The sequence below is a fragment of the Polypterus senegalus genome, chromosome 3 (genome assembly GCF_016835505.1).
Source record: "Polypterus senegalus isolate Bchr_013 chromosome 3, ASM1683550v1, whole genome shotgun sequence".
Taxonomy (NCBI): Eukaryota; Metazoa; Chordata; class Cladistia; order Polypteriformes; family Polypteridae; genus Polypterus; species Polypterus senegalus.
Genome location: NC_053156.1, coordinates 183908261 through 183926493, shown reverse-complemented (window position 1 = coordinate 183926493; position 18233 = coordinate 183908261). Strand labels below are relative to the sequence as shown.

The 18233-nt window shown below is 39.6% G+C and overlaps 1 protein-coding gene across 1 annotated transcript in view; it reads right to left on the bottom strand.

Annotated features, from left to right (window-relative positions):
* The window catches only part of LOC120526634 (kinesin-like protein KIF13B), a 655733-nt gene that overhangs the window by 261160 nt on the left and 376340 nt on the right, over positions 1 to 18233 (bottom strand). Inside the window, exon 21 of the mRNA XM_039749796.1 lies at positions 11052 to 11184. Coding sequence (XP_039605730.1) covers positions 11052 to 11184 — 133 coding nt within the window. The remainder of the gene's footprint in view (positions 1 to 11051; positions 11185 to 18233) is intronic.

Below are 18233 nucleotides of genomic sequence, written 5' to 3'. Positions count from 1 at the left end.
GAAACACCACCATACAGCAACATGTGTGAACTGGCAAGATCGGGGAAAAAACACGCGGTCACTGATTACAAACCGCAAGATGAATGAAAGAGACAATATATCTAAAAACATCATCACACTAATGCAATATTATTTGAAAATTTTAATATGCGCCCGATCTGACGCTGTTTGTTTTCAAATAATATTGCATGTACTGAACTATTTTAAAATAAAAACATACATTTGATTTCAGTCAGTCTGTAAGAGCCAGTGTAAATGCATGATAATTTAAAGGTTAGCTTTTTTTTTTTTTAAATTCAGTTCCATTCTCTCAGTCTTGTTCACAAACCCAATCTGACAATGCTGTTTTCACATAAAGACGCGCTATAACTCAAATGTGATTTATTTGGAGACACGCTAGAGCTCGAATGTGATTCATTTGGAGACGCGCTATACTCGAATGTGATTTATTTGGAGATGCACTATACTCGAATGTTATTTATATAGGGAAGAAAGTACAATGTCAGGTGCTCATTCAGTGTAATAGGAACCATAGCACAGAGAGATGTGTACACTGCCACAAGTACACATGTCGTGAATGTAGGAAGGGTGTGTGGGAATTGTTAATATTTGAATGTGATGATTTTATATAGCACGGATCGGAAATCAGCAGTTCTTAGCATTGCACCACACAGGCTGTCGTATCAACCGCCTACTGTAACTTGCTTTATTTTTTCTTCACTTATAGTCTAGAATGAAAGTGCACTTGTTTTGTCATACTTGTACACCAACAAATGTTCCTGTGTTTGAGCGACACGGGCATGCTCAAAAAAATAGACGTGTAATGCCACGAAAAGTGCACGCAGGCACTTCAGTTTGCAAGCATTGATACGAGAATGCAGTCACAAGTACGCTGCAGAGCTATAGCGCATCTTTATGTGAAAACAGCATTCTCAGATGGGGGTGGGGGTTGTAGGGAAGGATCCTGAACATGACTGAGAGAATGAAAAGTGAATAAAAAAAAAACCAACTAATCTTTACAAGTATCATAAATTACACCGGCTGTTACACACTAAAATCATATGCATGTTTTCATTCTAAAATAGTAAGAATAAGAGAAATTTACTTCTCAAAACTGAATCGTGTGGGATCGAACTCATGACCTTTTGAATACTAGTCAGCGGCTGATACTATTACGCTACCGTGGCAGGTGTAGTAAGTATGTGTCAATGTGGTATGCTAAGGCAGCTTTTTTTGCAGTCATATTTTTGAATAAAAGCGTAATTGTTCTGTTATATTTGTACCTTTTGTGAAAGTGTTTGATATTTGGACTTCAGGCTTCATACATTACATAGTTTATGCTTACATTTTGTCATTTACTACTACAATATGAAAAACGTTTCTGTTTTAAAATGTGTTTACACGGATTACTGTAGAAACGGAACACACATGAAATGCGTGTATTCCAAATAATGATCTATTATTTCCACTCTAAAACTCCACTTCACTCCCAGATAATCAATCAAGGCATGAGCTGGAAAAGGTTTGTGCACGTTCTAAGTCGTTGGGGGGATGGAATAGCCGGCTACTTGCAGCTTTTCTTTTATCAGCACATTTAGATTAACAAAAGACGCTGGCGGAGAGGTGAGAACGGTTTTAAGAAGCGATTTAAGGTGGGACGGACCTATGAGTTTTTTCGTAGGCTCTGGTAATTCTAGTGTTAAGTTAGTCCTTCCCCATTGAATTTAATGCATTTTGCCAAGTTTGTCGAATATCGCATACTGTTCCGTGATTTAGGGGAGCTCATGGCGAAGCAAAGTCGCAAATGTTCACTCATCCCTAGTGGTGAGTCATTATTGTGCGCCTAAACTAACACAACGAAGACAAAAGAACACCCCAAGTAACCCTGTGAAAGGGTGATCTAAAAGCACAAGTTAGGATAGATAATACTGGGTCACTGAAAACCCCTTGAAATCCAGTAAAATAAACCATTAAGAAGCAAAAATAGTATGGCACAGCTGTAAATACCTGTATAGAGCAGCCATCTACAAAAAACATTTTGGCCATTCCACTAAACGCCATGTTTGGCCTAAGCCAATTACTGCACATCATCAAAAATAAACAACATCATCCCTGCTGTGAAGCATGTTGATGGCAATATCATGCTGTGGGGACATATCTCTGCAGCAGGCCCTAGAAGGCTTTTGAGGGTAAAGGTTAAAAAGAATGCAGCAAAATACAGGGTAACCACAGAAGAAAACCTGATGCAGTCTGCAAGAAACCTGAGCGTTGTGAGAACATGTCTTTAAGCAAGACAGCATCCCCATATAAAGCCAAAGCCCACACAGGAATAACCTAATAAGAACTTCATAATAAATATTTTGAAGCAATATTTTCATAGACTAAGCAATGTACACAGGCAATTAAAAAGGCAAATAAAAAGTTAGGTTATATCAAAATCAATATATTAAATCAAGAGATAAAGTACTCAAAAAACCAGGCACATTGGAAGCACAAACCAGTGTTTTCTCTGTGCTGGTCCCAAGCCCGGATAAATGGGGAGGGTTACTTCAGGAAGGGCATCCGGTGTAAAATTTTGCCAGATCAAAATGCAGACAACAATACAGATTTCAATGCCGGATCAGTTGAGGCCTGGGTTGACAACAGCCGCCACCAGTACTGTTAGCCAACATGGTGATGGCGGAAATTGGGCTACTGTTGGCTGAAGAAGAAAAAAGGGGGGAAACGTGTCTGGAGACAGGAGGAGAGGAGGAAGGCAAAGACAGTGGAACTGAGGTTAGGAATTTGGAATGTTGGCAGTATGACTGGTAAGGGGAAAGAGTTAGCTGATATAATGGAGAATAGGGAGGTTGATATATTGGGTGTGCAAGAGAATGGCGTGCTATGGAAGGGGAGTAAGGCCAGGTAGATCAGAGATGGATTCAAATTGTTCTGTCATGGTGTGAATGGGAGGAAAAATGGGGTGGGGTTATTCTGAAAAAAACATATGCATGTCAAGCGTGTTTTGGAGGTGAAAAGAGTATCAAGTAGTGTGATTATGAAGCTGGAAACTGAAGGTGTAGTGATGAATGTTGTTAGTGCATATGTCCCACAAGTTGGATGTGCGATGGATGAGAAAGAATATCTCTGGAGTGAATTGGATGAAGAGATGGACAGTGCACCCATGGCACGGAGAGTGGTAATTGACGTGAATTTCAATGGACAAGAGGAACAGAGGAGATGAGGAGGTTATGGGTAGGTATGGTGTCACGGCGAGGAACAAAGGTGGTCAGATGATAGTCGATTTCGTGAAAAGGATGGACATGGCTGTGGTGAATACATATTTTATGAAGAGGAAGGAACACAGGGTGATGTACAAGAGTGGAGGGAAATGCACAGGTAGATTATATCGTATGCGGGAGGGTCAATCTGAAGGAGATGGGAGACTGCAAAGTGGTGGCAGGGGAAAGTGTAGTAAGGCAGCATAGGATGATGGTCTGTAGGATGACACTGGAAATTCAGAAGAGGAGGAGATTGAGGGCAGAGCCAAGGATCAAATGGTAGAAGTTGAAAAAGGAAGACTACAAGGTTGATTTCAAGGAAGAGTTAAGACAGGCACTGAGTGGCAGTAAAGAGTTACCACACAGCTGGTCAACTACAGCAGAAGTAGTAAGGGTGACAGCATGAAAGGTGCTTGGTGTGACATCTGGACAGAGGAAGGAGGAAAAGGAAACCTGGTGGTGGAATGGGGAAGTACAGGAGTAGAAGAAGAACTGGGATAGTCAAAGAGATGCAGAAAGTAGTCATGAGTACAAGGAATAGGGTGAAGAGGGAGCTGGTGAAGGCTAAAGAAAAAGCGTATGAGTTGTTGGAGGTTGGACACCAAGGAGGAAGGAAAAGACCTGTACTGTTTGGCTAGAAAGAGGGACCAAACTGGGGAAAATGTGCAGCAGGTTAAGGTGATAAAGGTTACAGATGGAAATGTATTCACAAGTGAGGAGAGTAGATGGATAAAGTACTTTGAGAGAAACAAAAGGTTGGATGATGTGGCAATAGTGAATCAGGAAGTGCAACGGATTAGGAGGAAGTAAGGACATCTATGAAGAGGATGAAGAATGGAAAGGTGGTTGGTCTAGATGACATACCTGTGGAATCATGGATTTGTTTAGGAGAGATGGCAGTGGAGTTTTTAACCAGATTGTTTAATGGAATCTTGGAAAGTGATAGGATGCCTGAGGAGAGGAGAAGAAGTGTACTGGTACCGATTCATAAGAATAAAGGGGATGTTCAGAGCTGCAGTAACTACAGGGGGATAAAACTGATGAGCCAAAGCATGAAGTTATGAAGAGTAACTGGAAAGCTACTATAAAGAGTAGTGGAAGCTACTGTAGCTTAAGAAGGGAAATGATGATTAGTGAGCAGCAGTATGGTTTCATGCTAGGAAATAACACTACAGAGGACATGTTTGCTCTGAGGGTGTTGATGGAGAAGTACAGAGAAGGCCAGAAGAAGTTGCACTGTGTCTTTGTGGACCTGGAGAAAGCATATGACAGCGTGCCTTGAGATGAGTTGTGGTATTGTATGAGGAAGTCAGGAGTGGCAGAGAAGTATGTAAGAGTTGTGAAGGTTATGTACAGGACGAGGGAAGTGTGACAGTGGTTCAGTCTGCAGTAGGAGTGGAAGATGCATTCAACGTGGTGGGATTACATTACGGATTGGCTCTGAGCCCCTTCTTATTTGCAATGGTGATGGACAGGTTGACAGACGAGATTAGATGTTTGCTGATGACATGGTAAAAGAATAGGGTGCAGGTTGAGGAGACCCTGGAGAGATGGAGATATGCGCTAGAGGAAAGGGATGAAGGTCAGTAGGAACAAGACAGAATACATTTGCTTGAATGAGAGATCATAGGAATGGTGAGGATGCAGGGAGTACAGTTGGCAAAAGTGGATGAGTTTAAATACTTGGGATCAACAGTACAGAGTAACAGGGATTGTGGAAAAGAAGTGAAAAAGAGCGCAAGCAGGGTGAAATGGGTGGAGAAGATTGCCAGGAGTATTTTGTAACAGACAGGTATCAGCAAAAGTGAAAGGGAAGGGTCTACAGGATGGTAGTGAGACCAGCTATGTTATATGGGTTGGAGACGGTGGCACTGACCAAAACAGGAGACAAAGTTGGAGGTGGCAAAGTTAAAGATGTTAAGATTTGCATTAGGTGTTATGAGGACAGACAGGATTAGAAATTAGTACTTTACGGGGTCAGCTCAGGTTGGACAGCTTGGAGACAAAGTCAGAGAGGTGAGATTGAGTTGGTTTAGACATGTGCAGAGGAGAGATGCTGGGTATATTGGGAAAAGGATGCTAAGGATAGAGCTTCCAGGAAAGAGGAAAATATCAAGGTCTAAGAGAAGGTTTATGGATGTGATAAGAGAGGAGATGGGTGTAACAGAGCAAGATGCAGAGGACAGGAAGATATCGAAAAAGATGATCCGCCGTGGCAACCCCTAATGGAAGCAGCCAAAAGAAAAAGAAGATATTACACTCAAATTATATTAAGCACTAGTAAGACTGCAACTGGAATATTTTCTTTTCTGGTCACCACAGTACAAAAAAGACATAGCAGTACTTGAAGCTGTGCAGATGAGAGTAACCAGTTGCATCTCAAGACTTAAGTACATATCCTACTCTGCCAGACTCAGATAATTAAACCTGCTTAGTCTTAATCAGAGGAGAGCGCTTGGGGTATTTAAAAACTTCAAAGATAATGAGAAAGCAAACAGACTCAGCAAAATTATTTCATCTTAAGGGTGAATTCACATACTCGAACACATCAGTATAAATCAAGGGGAAGTGCATTTAAAACTGAACCCAAGAAGCAATTCTTTATGCACAGAACTGTAGGACTTGGAAACAAAGTACCTGGATATAGGGGGTTGGAAAATGACTGAATGATTGATATCGGCAGAGCTTAGCTATTAGAAAGAAAGAAAAAAACAAGCTTCATGGACTGAATAGTTGAATTTCATATGTTCACTGAACTGCACTATATACAATTTATAAGGTTTAAGGTTTAAAAAAAAAGGTTATATTGACTTACATTTTTATCTGTCATACATACATATCCGTCAACCAATTTCTGCTTCCTTCTTAAACAGTAGCAGGATGTAGGGAACAAAACCCATTCTGGCTACAAATGGTGAAATTCGATTGCAAGCAACGGTCGCTCATATCAAGATAATCTACTATTTTTATGACATTACTGTATGTAAAAGGAACAAGGTGGAGTAAAACCTGTCTGAATTTAATGTTTTGTAATAGTCAGGATAGAATTGAGGATCTAGAGGTGATTGAACCACTAGGGTCAAGTAACCACGATATAGTACAATTCTCAGTGTTTTGCAAAAGTGCAAAAAAATTATTAACTTTAACTTTGGTAGGGAATATTTTGAACAGATGCAGCAAAGTCTGAAAAAGAATGAAGGTGGGGTGAAACTGGGTGTTAGACTCACAGCAAATGCATTTTTTCATTATATAATAGTAATAATAATAGCAGCTCATTATACAAAGCAGAAAATACGGGGAGTATCCAGGCTCAAATGTCTTGATTACGAGTCAGCAGTTCTAACCGTTGCACCACAAAGTGGTCATATTAAGGCTGTGTCAATGTAGCATCCTAAAGTGTGTTCATTTTCTGCAGTTATATCTATACTAATAAAAGGCAAAGCCCTCACTGACTGACTCACTCATCACTAATTCTCCAACTTCCCATGTAGGTAGAAGGCTGAAATTTGGCAGGCTCATTCCTTACAGCTTACTTACAAAAGTTGTGCAGGTTTCATTTCGAAATTCTACGTGTAATGGTCATAACTGGAACCTATTTTTATCCATATACTGTAATAGACTGCAGCTTGCTGGCCATGGGAGGCGGAGTTGCGTGTCGCATCATCACGCCTCCCACGTAATCACATGAACTGACTGTGAACGCAGTACGTAGAAAACAAGAGCTCCAAAAGCTGAAGAAAAAACGCATACAAGCACATTCATAAGTGCAGCTACTGCGGAAACAAAGCACGGTGTAAACCGTAAGTTTAAATTAAGTTTATAGGCACGCTCCTGCTGCCGTTTGTCATGCCTACGACGAATACCATATTCGCGAGATACAAGTTTAATGAGAAGACACAAGGTATAAACGAGACTTTGGATCACTTTGTAAAGTAGTTAAAATTGCTGTAGCGAGAAACTTTTAAGTGCCGGGTCTTAGCTAACATTAAATAAAGCCGTGGACATTGCAACATCACACAAGAGAGTGGCTCACGTGAACTGACTGAACGCAGTATGAGTGATCACTTCGATGAATCAAACCTGTTCAAAAAACGCATTACACAATTGAGAAGGTAGGAAAAGAATATGAAGCGAGTGACGCATACAAGCATATTCATGAGTGCAGCTACTTCGGAAAGCACGGTGTAAACCTAAAGTTTAAATTAAGTTCATAGACAGGCTGCCGCTAGCATTTGTCATGCCCACGACTAATATGATATTCACGAGATACAAATTTAATGAGTGGACGCAGGGTATAAACGAGAGTTTTGATCACTTTGTAACTAAGTTAAAATTGCTGGTGAAGGACTGTGCTTATGCAAATTCCGAGAGACTGTTTTTGTGGAGGGACTGACAGTTAAGGTGGGTGGGGGAGACACGTCATCATCTCCCCTTCCATTCACCTCATTTCATTCACTTCATTTCGCTCCGAGCTGAGCTCCACAGCTAATGCGGTCTTGCGGAAGCAACTTCGTCATGCTGCCACCAAATACTCACAGAAAAATCCACAAGTTAATACACGCGCTGTCTCTAGAGTTTCTCCACACTCTGAATGTATTCCTCGCATCCACGTTATACCCTCTGATCTCCCATTTCAATTCAAATGCCTCCAATTTTCAGTAAGGCTCTGCTTCGCGATGACAATTAAGAAGTCTCAGAGACAGACCCTACAAAAGGTTGCCATTGATTTGAGGCAAGATTGCTTTTCTCCTGCACAACTATACGTTGCATTCTCATGAGTAAGCTCGCACAGCTAAACTGACAACGTGGTATACAAAGAGATCCTTAACAAATAGATATTGGTATATTTTCCCTCAGTTTAAAAAGGTTTCCTTTTCTTCTTAATAAAAATTTAAAAGCAATACTTTGCCGCTGCGAAGCACAGGGATTTTGCTATATATAAAGGTATATATATATATATATATATATATATATATATATATATACGGTATATATATATATATATATATATATATATTATATATACTGTATATATATATATATTATATATATATATATATATATATATATATATACTGTATATATATATATATATATATACTGTATATATATATATATATATATACATACAGTAATCCCTCCTCGATCGCGAGGTTGCGTTCCAGAACCCCCCGCGATAGATGAAAATCCGTGAAGTAGAAACCATATGTTTGTATGGTTTTTTTATATATTTTAAGCCCTTAGAAAGTCTCCCACACTGTTAACATTATTAGAGCCCTCTAGACATGAAATAACACCATTTAGACTAAAGTTTAAAATGTGCTCCATGACAAGACAGAGATGACAGTTCTTTCTCACAATTAAAAAGAATGCAAACATATCCTCCTCTTCAAAGAATGCGTATCAGGAGCAGAGAATGTCAGAGAGAGAGCGCGAGAGAAAATCGGCATTTTTTAGAGGAGAGTCAAACAGCCTCTGTGCAAACAGCCGCTCTGCTCACACACCCTCCGTCAGGCAGAGAAAGTGAGAGAGACAGAGAAAATGCAAGCAATCAAGCATCGCACAGGAAGCACATTGTATATCATCGAGGAGTTTTATTTAATACTAGGCTGACCCGCCTTTTAAGTTGACCACTTTAAGGCAATTCAATATGTAGATCAATTTGATATTTTATACAAACTCATTAATTTGGTTATATTGCATTTGAGCGGTATTACTTTAATACTCGTAGTTTCTGTTATTTTTGTGATGAAATTTAAACTTTTTTTTTATATTGAGGTTGCCCTTTTGAACACCCCTGATATTTCCAGAGACATAATTTTGTCTATTTTTCCAGCGCATCGCGCACAAAAGCAAGGGAACGATGGGAGCACCAGAACTCTGCTCACATCATGTCGCTTCGTATCGCAAGGTGCAAGTAGTAAGTCTGTGATAAGCGGAATACCACTACGCTTTCCACTCACAGGACGGAAGGACAATCCCGACCGCTTTTATATAGTAAGAAAGTAGAAGAAGATATCGCACAGTCTGGAGTAGAAAATCATCTTTTACCTGGAAAAACGAAACTGCTAATCCCATCGTGCCTTGCAAAATGGACGGGGTGAGTGTGAAACTCCGCGCCTGTGTAGCACTCACGGGACAGAAGGACAATCCCGACCGCTTTTATATAGAAGGATGTAATACGTGCTCTGATTGGGTAGCTTCTCAGCCATCTGGCAATAGTGTCCCTTGTTTGAAATCAACTGGGCAAACCAACTGAGAAAGCATGTAGCATAAATTAAAAGACCCATTGTCCGCAGAAATCTGCGAACCAGCGAAAAATCCATGATGTATATTTAGATATGCTTACATTTAAAATCCGCGATGGAGTGAAGCCGTGAAAGTCGAAGCGCGATATACTGAGGAATCACTCTATATATATATATATATATATATATATATATATATATATATATGTAGATATGTATATATATATGTGTATGTATGTATGTATGTATGTATGTATGACATTGACAATCATGTTAAGTTATTTTTAAAATGTTTCCTTTTCTTTTTCATAACTTCTTTAACACACTACTTCTCCGCTGCGAAGCGCAGTTATTTTGCTAGTTCCTGAATAAAAGAGCACTTGTTCTGGTATACCTTTTGTGAAAGTGTTTTTTTAAAATATTTGGACTTTAGTCTTATATTATATACACTTCATATCAAAATTTTGTTGTTAGTATTATACCATGAAAAAAGTTTGTTTTAGGTATGTGTTCAACATTTCTTGTATTTCCTGTCATCCTACATTTACATAGATCGTTGTAGACACAGAACACACATGAAATGCATGTATTCCAAATAACAATATGTTATTTGCCCTATACAACTCCAGGCACCTCACACCCAGATAAAGAAGACTTGAGCTGGGAGAACTTTTTGCCCGAGTTGACTGCTGTGCTGGTGGGGGAGAATGGGACAGTGGGCTGCTTGTGGTGATTGTCACATTTGTAAAACAAAAGACACTACTTGCAGAGGTGAGAAGGAATTTAAGGTGGCCCGGACTACAAATTTCTTCGTGGGCTACTGGGATTATAGTGTTAACATGCTAACTGAGGCCTGTCGCATCTGAGATTGCAGCTCTTGGATTTTTACAGTTTCTCTGTGCACTGCACGGTCTTAACTTTGAGTGAGCTTGTTGGGAACAATCCACTCCTGGGAAAACTGAATGTTTCCATTTGTGAATAACCTTTTTCACTGTAGAATGATGGACATCCTCTTTGGCACTGTGTTAACCCACACTTGAGAGCTCCAGACTAGTAAACTGCCAGAACATTTGCTTTTACTGAGGTAGTCACACTTGACAATGATCAGTTAATCAAATGCATTTGATTAGCAGCACCTGGCTACTATTTACCTTCTTAATCCCTAAAGAAGCAGTAAATTGTAACTAATTTTTCACAACCTGCTTCTGCATTTTGGCTCAGTTTTTGTTAAATAAATAATGACATGGTGTAATATATGTGTTATTGTTCATTTCAGGATGTATTTACCTAATTTTAAGACATGCTAAGAACCAGATGATTTTTTTTATTATGTCCGGATACGCAAAACCTTAGAATTGAAAGAGGTGTACTTTCTTTTTATATGACTGTATATAAATGCACAAAAAGCTGAAAATGTAAATGACATATACTGTAAAGAATGTCTTCTTTTGTTTGTATTGTAATACTGCAAGAATGTCATTACAGTATACACTATGTACACATAAACTTGAACATTATGGTTAAAACATTTACAAAGACTAACTTGTTTGAGTTGGAAGATCCCTCCAGTACAAACACCTTTAGCAGAGACAACCTCCACTGCCACATAGTCTCCATTCTCGTCTTGTTCCAAAATATGAATCCACATTTCCACTTTGCGAGTTAATTCACTCCACCTGTTCAAATAAAACAATGAATAAATAAATAAGAATCGTTTAAAAATGTTAACCTTAACTTGAACCATTTTTGTTTCTGAATAAAGGAAGTTTGGAATGACTTACTAAATGTTTTGCCAATAATGTTTTATTATCCACAGCTATATAACATTGATAACAATGCATGCTATTTAAATAGCTTGAACATTAAAACATCTTGTAGATTAACATCAATTGAAATGGAGGGCCTTGATATTGAAAGATGAAAAGTAAAGAGACATATCAAGATTACTATATTCAATTCCTGTAGTAGGCCACGGGAAATAGAAGCAAGGCAATAGACAGGATCATACTCACTTATTCATACTGAACACACTGAATGAACAAGATGATATTTAAAAACAATAGCTTCTGATCTATGATGGTCCTTTAGCTGATGTATTAGTGGCAAAGCAGATGAAGTATATGTTGTGATATAGCGGGTCTGTGGCTCTGAAAGAATGGCCAGTTTAAAATAAATAAATCGCCACACTTGCAGCTTAACAAGGGGGAGTGGTAGTGTGGCGGGAGAGATTCCTGGGCGCATTGTGAGGGTGGGCGTTTCCGCACCGAAGTCCACAGATGCGGGATTGCCTGTGCCCATAATTGATCCTGGGAGCTGCTAATTGCCACACCTGTGCCACGACCCCATTATAAATAGGAGAAGAGCAAGTGCGGAGGGGAGAGCAAAAAGAAAAAAAGAACAGAGGTTTGTGGAAAGAAGAGGAAGGTGGGAAGAAAAAAAACCAATGTGAGAGTGAGCGAGCGAGCGAGCAAGAGCAGTTTCACTGCAATGCAGGCAGCTGGGAGTCATGAAGGCTTGTGAGAGTTGAGCCCCAATGCCCTGGCCATTGGGGAACCCGAGTCTTGGTCTTGTGGGAGCTGAACGTTAACCAGGGGACAGAAGGCTACTGGACCAGGGAGAGAGTCAGCTACAGCTGCAGGTAGAGCGACTCCCCTGTTGAACGGCCCATATGGGAGAAGCAGGGGAGCAGCCAGCTAAAACACGACGCCAGGCTTTTAAAAAAAGGACAGCTTCCAGCCTATTCATTTTAACCTTGTTTTAAAGGATTATTTATTGATTTTTAACCTCCACTTTTATCACATTGTTCTTATGGATTATTTATTTATTGAAATTTTTGAAGCATAACACTTTTGACTCTGTTTTGGTTTTGTTTGGTTTGTTTTTAATAAAAGCACTAGTTCACTTTTACACTATCCCCTTGTTCCCAATGTGATTTGTCCTCAATTGACAGCTCGTCTGGTTACATTACCAATGTTGTTGGGGTCAAGAGGCTCCCAGAATAGAGGTGGGAGCATGGAGTAGGACCCGCATTGTCATAAAAGTAAGGAGTAATTCACAAGTATAACTTGCAGCAAAAGATCATGACAGGAAAACTGGGCGAAGTGTGGGAGTTCTAAACAGAAAGAGAGCAGGTGTGCTAGTAAAAATGGGTAAAAGGCTGTCTTAAAGTCGAGAAGTGATGAAAATGCAGGAGGTTGGTGAACTTAAATCAGAAAAACAGGCACACAAAGTGGTAAAGATTATAAGTGTGAGTAAGGGCTTCAGCTTTGGAAATAGGAATGCTGATGCTGAGTGGATTTAGAAGTTTGGTGATATGATGGAAGTAGTTGTGTGCAATACCAAGTTTTAAAAGGAACAAAACAAGTTTTTTTGGAAATCTGAATCTAACAGTTTAGTGAACATAACAGACTGTTTTTAAGGAGAGCTGGGGCATGATGAAAAAAATGTCAGCATGATCCATGGAGAAGGTAATGACAACACTGATGAGCAGTTGCAAGAAGTAAGTAACAGACGTTTGCAATTAAGGCGCAGAATGAGGAAGCAAAGGGCAATGTCTTCTAAATTGTTAATTCAACTGCTGGTGTCTGAAATGTCAAAGGCAGCAGATAGCACTGGAGATTAATGGTTCAGACTCCTTTGCAACATGATTATGTACGATAGGGAGAATTCCTTAACACTGGAAAACAAGTGTGCCCAATCCAGGATACAAAGGAAAGAGTGATCCACTGGAATGCCAGTCACAGAAAAAGAATACTTAGGGGACATACAGCATGAAGGGTGAAAAAAGAAATTCAGGGAGATTTCACCAGTTTTGAGAACCTCTTAAAGGACCCACTCTGGCAGTGAAAAGAAAGGTTTACAAAAGCTGTGTGACAGGTACTATGCTATATGAGAGTGCGATGTGGCTGATGAAGGAAGGTCATTAAGGAAAGCTGGAAACAACAGGGATAAGAATAATCAGATGGTTGTATAAAGTGTCAGTGAGAAGAAAATAAATGCTAAGTTAAGACAAACGCTAGGGGCTATTCCAAGACGTTTGCTTAGAGGTAAGCCTAGCTTAAATCAAGACGGTAAGCTTATCTGAACAGGTTTTGGTTCCACCAAAGAATATTAGGGCAAGTCATGAATGGCAAACAAGGCAACTAAGCATTATATCTTATCCTGGTCCATACCAGGCTAAAGATGAAGCTCAGCACAGTGTTGTGGATTGACAGTTCAAAAAATTTCTGTGCAATGAGAAACAAAACCTTGGAGAAAGGAATTTTTTAAGCAAATCTACTGTGGCTGAAATCTCATTTAAATTATACCTACATATTCATTAGAAAATGGTAAAGCATTATGTCCATTAAAAATAAATGACATTTAAATTACATCATTTGTTACCTTCTTTTTTTGTCTGAAAGAGCATTTTATAGGATATTTAATGTCACTGCATTCTTAGTTACACTATTATTTAAATTAATCTGATATTCATTGACGAGCGGCAACATGTTAAAAACTCAAGTGTTTATTGAAAACCAACAAGAATTAATAATATATCACATTTAAATTATTTGGCCATTCATTCCCATCGCTCATTTTTCTCATTGAACGACAGAAAGTAAAAGCATAGTGCTAAAAAATACACTAAAAAGAGGCTGTTGGATAATGTTAAAATCATCAGTTATAGTTGTACCAATTCTAAGTCAATAAACCTCTGACATTAAAGTTGCACAAATATGTTTATAGTAATGTACGATAAAAAAATGGCGGAATTCAAGACCTTATAGAATCACCCCTGGTGTGCTCCTGTCCTTGTGCACTAAGTGGAACTTTTAAACCACCAGTACAAGTGATGACAGTATTTGTGTATTGTAAAATAATAAACAAGTAACAAATAAAAAAAAGATTTAATTACACTCCCCAGTAATTAAATGGAGTTGACCCCTATTATTTTTATAATAGAACATTATGTTTTTTTCGCTAATATTGTAATTGAGGATTTATCAGTAAAATAGAAATATTATAAAAACTGCAAAGTCTTGTCTGGTAATTTTGACAATGATTTTGTTACAGATGTTTGTGTATGCATAAATTGTGTAGTGTGGTAAGTGAATCTATATAAAATGCATTTAAACGAAGTCCTATTAATGACACAGGCTCATATACACTACACTTGTGTATAAATAGCAGCACCACTAAGCTAATTAAAGTTTAAATTTGCAAAATACAAATTGTTCATAGCATCAGTGCACAGGTCAGTCCTTTTCAATGACACTGACCAGCAGCATTGTGCAATTAGACATTCTGATGAGGGAAAACTTCTTCAGCAAGGGTGACAGTGGAGCATCACACCACTGGGAGAACCTACTGCTTTATTTTTGGTTGCTAAATGTGCAAAAAATGTTTGAAAATACTAAATGTACTGTTCTAGTAATTCTGAAATAAGTTTTGCTCTTGTATATAATGTTGAATTACTTCCATATGTGCTTCATATACTTGTTTTCAGTGTTTGAAGTATTACATTCACAAACCAAAATAATAAAAATTGAATAATGTCATTAATATTTAATTATGCAATGCACCAATTCAGAACTGTAACGTACTGTAATGCACGATGCATCCTCAGTTTAATTTTTAAAATCACAGGTACTCAGTATTCAGATATTGCTCTCGCACCTCTTTCATAGTTTTTCCAAACTATGATGGATGCTACCCACGGTCTGTTACCAGGGTTGCTTACTTCTCATGAATGAGCATCTAATCACAAATTGCACAAGCTTTTATTGAGCTAACATTAAATATTTTATGTTCAAGGAAACAACTGAGCCTCAACCGCAAAACAAGGTTTATTCAAGTGAGGTTTACTAAGTTAAGTCTCAGTTTCTTAAGCAAGCTTCCTGGAATACGCCCAATCCTGGAAGAACTCATCCAGCTACCTTTAAAGATATACTGTTCACCCTAGCGTGGAAGGAACTTCCTGTCAAATAAGTGGAAACAGGTGGGTCTCAATAAAACATAAAAAATGGGTGAGATATGCACAATGTTTTAGCAGCACTAGCCCCAAAGATGGAGATGTTCTTACAAAGTTGGGTGGATAATTTGATCCATACAAAGTAGCAGACACAGATCAATAACTCCACCAGAAAGAAGAAAGCACAGTTAATAGGAAATTTAGTTATTAATGACTTATACACTCAGGTTTCCATCAGTAACAGGCAATCTTAAAGAGTGTTTCTTTTTTTAAGACAGTGGTAGAAGACCATGTCAGGCTTGTATATGAGTACTTGAGAAGACTTGGAGTGGATCAAGCTGACTTTGTCTTCATTAGAACAAACAACACAAGGGGGAAATTCAGAAAAAAAACGGATAAGGTGATCTTCACTAAAATAACTCTAGGGAGATCAGAAGTTTAATGTGTGATATGTAAGATAAAAGGACATATGCTTTTAGTACACATGGGGACAACTTTTGGGGAAAAAAACATACAGGTTCAGTAGGAAGCTAGTGACCATGCGTGTATGTATTAAATCTTAAAAGTACATTTTTCTGAAATCAATGCATAAGGGGAAATTCCTAAAGACTTAAAGATAAAAAACTTTTTCTCATTACACAACAAAAAACAATTTTGTCTACATTAGTCGATATCGGCTAGTTACTTAACAAATTATAAAAAACTAATTACTGTAAGCACTTATTAAAGAAAAGACTGAGCAGTATATCAACTACATATGTATTAAGAAGCAGTCAATAAGTGCGAAGATGTCAGAGATTTTGTTTTACTAATATGTTAAAACTGTATGAAGAGGCAACAAAAGAACTTTATCTGGAGCAAAAATAAACAAAAAGCTCTTTACACAAAAGTCTTAAGATTTTTTATTGCTCCTAACTTACAGCAATCTATTACCTTCTGGCCACCTCTTGACAAAGGGTTGTGTTTGGCCTAGTATTGCATATTTTTGACTTCATGTCTAAACCAATCATATAAACATTCCAAGCAATATCTTGCAACTATCATAAATGGACATTAAAGCAAAATTATTACACTCTTTTAGTTAATTTGCAAGGTATTTCACAGGATTTTTTATATATATATATATATATATATATATATATATATATATATATATATATACTTATACTGTGAAGGATGGCCGGCCGTTTATCCCAACCAATACCCCCAAGCCGCCAGGTGGAACCCTCCTTGCAGCATGGAGGTCCCCCAGAAGAACAGCAGGGCATTATGGACAATGTGGATTTTATGCTCAGCCCTGCTGGATGCCATGGGTGTCACAAGAGGGAGCTGCAGGGAGGACCGAGGACTTCTTTGTGCCCTATGACCCGTCATAGGAAGAGCGACGGGCTTCCGGGTTGAAGAGAAGAGCTTTTACCTGACCTGGAAGTGATTGAGGATCACATGGACTGGGGATTGAGAACACTTCCGGGTCAGGGAATATAAAAGCACTGTGGGAGCTCCCAGACGGGGAGCTGAGTTAGGTGGAAGGGTGGCAACGCGTCTGGGAGCTGGAGGATTGGTTTATTGTGTTTATTATTGTAGTATTTGTTATTATATGACTATTGTGGTGGAGAGTGTGCTTTGTACACTGTGGCAACAAAATAAAGTCAACAATGGGACTTTTACCTGGTGTCTGGAGTCGTGGACAGGGGTTCAAGGGAGCGAGAGCGCCTCCTATCTACCACAGTGGCGCAGTCGGCAGGATACTCCAGCGTCTATTGCGGAGGACCAGTACAAAAAATTTCTGTGGGTAGTGAATCCCGAGAAGACTACGGAGTCAGGAATCGCCACAGCATCGCCAGAACCCAAAAAACCTGAGTCCAAAATGGGGAAGAAGAAGGGCAAGCAAAGCGACAACGCCAGCAGGAGTGCCTTAGGTGCAATGACTGACGCTTGGGAGGAGTCAAGGAGCGGCCTTACAAGTCAGGAGAAACCTCCAGGGACCAGCGATTACTCTGAGGTACGTGCCGGAAACGTTATGGATAATCCATTTATAATTACTCACTTTGTTCCGTGCATGTACCTCGGAGATGATCCCCTGGAGGCTCCGCGGGGAAAAGAAAACTGCCCCGAAGACGATGGCACACTCCTGTCGAAGCCGGAGCACCTACGAGATGTCTTCCGCATGACCGGCAGCCGACGAGGGACAAAGCAGCAAACCCGGTGCATTCTGGGAAGGAGGAGGTCCGCGTCCCGCTGTTTGTGCCTTCGAGCCCGAAGGAATGAACTCGGACATTCCAAAGGGGAAGGGGGAGGCGAGCGAGGCACCGCTCACCCCACGAAAAGGTAAGGAGGGTCGGGAAATGGCTGATCGGGAGGTCACAAAAATAATAAAGACAGACCAAAGCCTGCTAAAAGAAGCGGCCCCATCCTCAACCTGTGGAGAAAAGAACTCCAAATCCCAGAAGCCTCCGCGAGACCCGTCTGAGCACGTGCCTGAAGCGGGCGTGCTCATTGGCTCCCAGCCGGCAGAGAAGACAGACGAGGAAGTAAGTCTTCTGCCGGTCGAAATTAATAATATTGACTTGTGGGAACTCGAGCGTTTAATCGAGCCCGTAGCAAGTTTTTTACAGGTCCTGACAACCATTGAGAAGATCGTCGGGAAATTGGGAGTTGCAGCTAAAGCGCCGTTGGAGAAGGCGAGGGCCTATGTGCGGCGATTTGGTGGGGAGCCTCCCGTAATGAATAATGCGGCGATACAGGTAGGCGAGACCCGTATCGTACATAATA